The sequence below is a fragment of the Azolla caroliniana genome, unplaced genomic scaffold, assembly GCF_043228905.1.
Source record: "Azolla caroliniana isolate FFs.n. ecotype wild unplaced genomic scaffold, voAzoCaro1.0.p SCAF_1, whole genome shotgun sequence".
NCBI lineage: Eukaryota > Viridiplantae > Streptophyta > Polypodiopsida > Salviniales > Salviniaceae > Azolla > Azolla caroliniana.
Window position 1 is genome coordinate 27,991,747 of NW_028230436.1, and position 6,137 is coordinate 27,997,883.

Below are 6,137 nucleotides of genomic sequence, written 5' to 3' on the forward strand. Positions count from 1 at the left end.
GATATTTAGTATTCAGAGTGAGATTAGAAATGAAAGGTTGCAGAGTCCATATGCTTGACACCACTTTCTTGTTCGGTATATGATTATTGAACACCATTTGTAAAACGGGAAAGAAGAATTTTCCATGTTTAATAATTGTGAATCTTTGACATTCTACATTTCCCACTGATTTCAACTGGTCTAGCATTGTAGAGAAGCTAGAAAGTTGCTAATAGAAAATGAGACTTTATCAGTGATGCGGATTTCAATACGAATGTTCTTTATTACCCGAGTAAATGTCAGCTTTTATGTGCTGCCTTGGCTACAAGTTCTGAATTTTTCTGTCTCTTTCCAAATCAGCATATAAAGTCAAAACTTATTGTTGGAGACCTCATATCATAACTTGGCCTAGTGCGCATCTTTGAATGCAGCATGTCATGTACCTTGGAGGTAAAGAAAATTATCTGTGTTAGAATTTGACCCTTTCACTAGGAACACTTCCAAGTGTTGAGATATTGCCTGCCTATTGTGTATCGTAATTGTATTTTGAAGTTCTTTGTTTTCTTTTTGCCCCTTCTGAATTGCATATTTATCAATTGCATTGTAACACTAAGTTTGGATTATATTCCTTTTTAAAGGTTCACATCTTTACCATTGAGAAAAGGGAGCTTCAAGTTTTGCACACATGATAAGAAGAATCAATAAGAGTGAAAAGTCTGGCACGAAAATGGAGCATTTAAAAGCTTTAAGGTTGAAAGAAAGTGTAATTTGTTATCCTTCTTTATCAAAATGATATATGGTTTATATTTGGAAGTTTCAATATAATTTCATTAGATGTTGCGTGATAAATGTTGTAAATACAAGTGGGAGCATGTGCTACTTGACCGTTAGGGAGAAATACAAAAAATGGAGATATGTTCATATGCATAAGCGAAGTGTCCTAAATATGGAGTTGGAAGTCTTTTTTCCTTTGCAATTCCTCAAAATGCATGTAGAATGATTTGGCTTGAACTGCTTACCAGCGAGAAGGACAATGAATGATAAATCCAGTGGTGTACACGATGAAAACTAAAAAACTTAGCATGATTGACTTGTTAACTAGCAGAAATTTTGGTTTAATGTAATTGCTATGTGATGAAGAGCTGTTTTGATGTGATTCTGAAGTATTAAACTTGACTTTGTCATTCTATTTCTAAAGTAGGAAAAATATTCAAAGTATCATGCTATGCAGGATCAGAAAACAAAAAGATGGATCTTACAATTTATTTTAAATTGAAGTCAACAATTTAATAAAATGGTCCAATCTTTGGAAATTATTGGCAAATATTATGATCAATCTTTTATTTTCTTCCTAGAAGCTAACCTTCTATATATCCAAGTCAAGCTGACCTTTACCATATTTTGTCTTCCAAATTTATTGTGTGAATAAGTAGAATGACAGTTAGAGTGCAGACTATATATGTTCATGAAGTTGGCATGTTTATTATGTTATTATCTTGTATAATATAGAAGGCACCATCAATATGCTAATAATCATGTAATACTAGTATTTGTCATTGAAATAATGTTTTAACGTTTACATCATGTCACAACACATTAGGCTTTTTAATGAAGGTTAACATAACCATGAAAAGCAATGGTTTTGAATAATCTAATTGAGCTGATGTTTCGAGTAATCCAATGATTGTATCAATGGTTTTGAGCAATTCAGATATGGACATTTGCCTTGTAGTTCCTACTGTTGTAGAAGCACCTTTCAACTTGTAGTCTTTATTCATAGGATACACAACCAACCACATGATAGGATATCTCATCGAGTCTTTGAGGCATCTCAATCACTGTATGAGTCTGGCTATACTAGCTCATGGTATGGCATGATGGTGAGTCTTGCAAACGGTCTACACATTAATAACCTACTCCCCCTTGGGTACAACCACGTGATTGACAATACTTTAATCTCTCATGAGGATTGTAATAAAGTAATACACCAAGAAATATGGCAAATTTACACTTGGTATAAATGGATCACCCCACTAGAGCCACTCCCATCTAAAATGTTGTATTATAAGGAACACTTCATGCATTTCTCTAAGTTAGGTTTTATTACATGACCAAAATATCTAGATGCATTCTTACCAAATGCACTAAGGGTTGTCATTGGACAACTTAGAATATCATGTCACCAACTTGAGATTGAGAATGGCCGTACTAATGGAGTCCCTAGAGAGGAAAGGATATGTAGACTATGCCACATAGAGGTAGAGGACGAGTACCACTTTTCATGCAAGTGTCCAACTTACGCCGAGATAAGGGTAAACTAAACACGTCATATCTTGAGATGCATAATACCTTTTTTTCCCCGTTAATATATCATGCTTCAACAACTATGTAAAATGTATACAATGTGAGTGATACCCCTCCACTTCATAGGCAAAAATATTCGTAGTTCCTTAAATGATCATGTGTGTGTCTAAGTTAATTTAACTTAAGAAGCTCGTGAGGCTATATGTTTGCATTGGGTGGAGAGATACGTGGTTTTATGTGTTATTGTGATTGTACCATTGGGAGTGACGCCCACAATCCATAGATTAGCCCATTAATACAATGTTTATCGTCCCCTAAAACAACATTATTCACAGTCGCAAGAGAATAAATGTTGGTTGGAAAAGATTGGTTGGCTAGCACATGTGCATCTAAGAAATTTGTAGCATTATAAGTATCAAATAGGAATTCACACTTACAAGAATAATCAAACAAAACAAAACACAGGCACACATCTACTCAATCAAGAAACTTACAATGGAATTTGACTTGAGTTAACAAAAGAGTATAAATAGGGTTTACATAGGAGTTTGTGAAATCTTATAATATTCTTTTGGGTTTTAATATTACATGATTAAGACTCTTCTAATTAACATTATGATTGGGTTTATTACGACGATATGATTGTTCTTGTAAATTGTAATCAACAATTTAAACACTATTTAAGAATCAATCTTTTCTTTAATTTTCCACTTTCTCGAATCTCCTTAACGTATACATTATCTAAATCTCTGATTCCACGCTCAATTCTTACGTCCAAGCTCATGTATTTTTGTCAAACTCTTCAATTGGCTTAACATTGGATAGCGGAGTCCTTTTCCTTGTTGCATTTTATTGAAAGAGGAACATTTACCAAGTCGGCAATGGGTTTATTTCCCGTCGAGAGTTTCGGCGGGGCAGGTTTTGCACATTTCGGTAGTTCCTGTGGAATATGGAAGATGCAGTATGAAAGTTTTAGCTATTTATTTATTTATTTTAGTGTCGAGAAAAAAATGAAGAAGCAGCAGCCTTTTGAACAACTATTATTTGAATCCAAAAAGGAGCCATGAATGAGGTCAAGGCTTGACGGTTGGATGGGTTGTAGATCCCTTGGCCTATATTGGTCTTAGCTTGAATGTCGGGGAGAGGGGTCGGATTTGAACGGTTTAGGGTTTAGGGTTGGGGGGGGGGGGGGGGGGGTCTGGTGTGGTAAGGAGTTTGAAGGTGTTTAAAGAGGGTTTCGAGCTTGAGACCCTCGACACGAACCGCACCCAAATCATTTGCTCGTTAGGACATTCGAGAACACTAAAGAAGAAAAAGGGGGCGAGGGGCAGTTTTTGGAATTTAACAAAACCCAAGGAAATTGGGGGCATGCTCGCGAAATAAATATTTTTAATAACATGAAAAAACTGGCTCTTTGGCATGGGATTCAGCACCAGCTGCAGCTATGGCCATGCCAAGCTTCTTCACTATTAGGGTTAGGGTTTGCGCTCCAACACAGAGCGTGGGGAAGCAGCAGAGCTTGCTCCCTCTTGTCCAGTGCTACTATCAGAAGTACAAGAGGAATACGCGGCGTAGTTTGATTTGTAAATCTTCCTCTTCTTCTTTCCTTTCACCCTCCTTGGAACGCAACAAATCAATTAACCCACGGTTTACTACTACCTCTGTATCCTGCACACAGAGTTCAATAAATGACCAATTGTTACGCCAACAAGGTGATGATGATGATGATTCGCTAAGTAGCCGATTTCTGAGTACCCTACATCTTATGTTCAGGTAAGAGAGAGAGAGAGTATAATTATGTTTTTAGAAAGTTGGTTCCTGAATATGCCACTCTTTTATTAAGTGTAATGTTGTAACTTGTCAAATTGTTGCACCTGTTTTCTGTTTATTTTTGTAAATTGTGTTCACCAAAATGCACGCTTTGTTTTTGTTACGGGCACCGCCATATAATATCCCGTGGTAAGTTGTACCTAAGTTGTACCGTAGTATTCTACACACAAGGAAATAGTTTTGCTGTTATTTATCCGACAACAGCAAAGAAAAAGAGGGAGATTATACATACGCTTATACACACAAAACATGATTCCTACTTGAATGACATTTGTCTTACTTATCGGATATCATGGTAACTTGGCCAAAAACAAAAAAACAATGACATGTTACTCTGTCATTACAGGGATCTATTCAGTGGTCTTGTTTTCTTGTGGGAACAACCCGGAGAATTGAAATACTTGGAGTTCCCTTCACTGCAAAGTGCGGTAATATGTTCAACTCTTTTTCTGGCTCTTTTACATAAACCGTTATTGGGTTTGAAGTAATTCTGGGATTTAAGTTAAGGAACGGAAGAATTATTTGGACATTGATAGTAGCTTGGTTATAGCAAAAAAGAAAGTAATTACAGATAGTACCTGTTAATACTAAACCAGAAGGAAAAGAAGTAAATAGGAGAAGAGTCTATCTAAACTTGTACACACTAAGGAAACAAAGTAAGCATTTCTCACTAATATCAAATGAGCATGAATGCTGAAAATATGAATCTTATTTCAGATAGATATGAATATCTTTACAATATATCTGTAGTCATTGAAAATGATTCAAGCCACTGTAGAAACTTTGAGAAAAACAAAACCAAACTATGGAAAGAGACAAAAGCTTTTTTCTTTCTATACTTTGCGTAAGAGACCTTTGTGCAATCATCCCAACCATGTAAAAAGATGATAGATGCGTGCAAACTATTACAATCTATGGGTAAAGGAATTTAGTGAGCTTGAGGTGTTTCCTCATTCTGACTCCACTCTAGAGTGTTTGGCATCTCGCCCTTGTGAGACAATTTGACCCCCTCCATATATATATCGAAGGTCTCATAATTATCATGAGGCTCGATACTTGTAAAAGTTACTGATCTTTGTCCTACTGGCCTTTTTTTATATGTAAACATTCCATAAGTACTTATTTCGTATTTGCATTTGTAATACATTGTAGCTTCTTCGATTGAATGTTGCAGGGCACAATGGCTCTATTCACAGTTGGTGTGGTGATGGTGCTGATAGTGATTTTAGCATCAGTTGATTCGGGGTTGGGCTATTTTGTGGCTAGGTTATTCTCTCGGATTTCTTAAATAACCAATTTCAGAATCTAACAAATACTCTCCTTAATTTGTGTTATGAGATGGGTGTAGCGTAATGTAATGGATGTTTTCATTCTCAATTTTTGCTCATATATATATTGCATTTGTGAGCATGGTGAAAATGAGTGAGTTCTTTGCAAGCTTAAGGCAATTTTATGAAGAGAAGGCTCTTCATCTGTGTAAATTGTGTTTCCACAAGAATATATTTTCTTAATATTGAGGTTTCAAATATTATTTTGTTTAATAAGGGTCAATGAAGTCTTCAAGTACCATCCTTAACAATAATAGTTAGGTGCATAATACATATAACAACATATTTACTGCCCCACATGCAGTAGTAGTAAGAAGCAGTGTACGTACTGCTACTTAATGAAGACCTAAAATAACCTGTACTCATAAATATCATGTGTAGAGTCAAAGGAGTGTCTGCATTTCCGTGCTTGTGTTTGAAACAGTATTTACTTATTGCCAAGTATGTGTATTGGTATGCCCATAGTTCGGAGTAATTTATCATTAATCTGCAACACGATGACTACAATGATCATCCAACACCAACACTGTAAAAAAATATAAACCCATTGTCTTCCCACAAATGTTGGTATTGATCTCTCTGATGGGAAAATGGTTAAAACTTTTTGCATAGAGAACTATGACCTTCTATAACCAATCACCAAAATGGAAATATTGCACATTGTTCCATTGACATGCTCTTGGATATGGCACATCC

General features: G+C 35.7%; 1 protein-coding gene across 1 annotated transcript; it reads left to right on the forward strand.

Moving 5' to 3' along the window:
- Nucleotides 1-3,712: 3,712 nt before the first annotated feature.
- LOC147869422 (uncharacterized) lies at nt 3,713-5,504 on the forward strand. The gene is made up of 3 exons (XM_087329271.1): nt 3,713-4,056; nt 4,460-4,541; nt 5,288-5,504. Exons 1-3 carry the CDS (start codon nt 3,728-3,730, stop codon nt 5,399-5,401), a joined length of 525 nt encoding a protein of 174 aa, XP_087185397.1. The 5' UTR covers nt 3,713-3,727; the 3' UTR covers nt 5,402-5,504.
- The last annotated feature ends 633 nt before the right edge of the window (nt 5,505-6,137 follow it).

Bases quoted from the DNA above. Each gene is read 5' to 3' on its own strand.
- LOC147869422 (XM_087329271.1), top strand. From the start codon at position 3,728: ATGGCCATGCCAAGCTTCTTCACTATTAGGGTTAGGGTTTGCGCTCCA. The intron at 4,057-4,459 runs GTAAGAGAGAGA...CTGTCATTACAG, and splicing joins ACCCTACATCTTATGTTCAG to GGATCTATTCAGTGGTCTTG. The intron at 4,542-5,287 runs GTAATATGTTCA...TGAATGTTGCAG, and splicing joins TCCCTTCACTGCAAAGTGCG to GGCACAATGGCTCTATTCAC.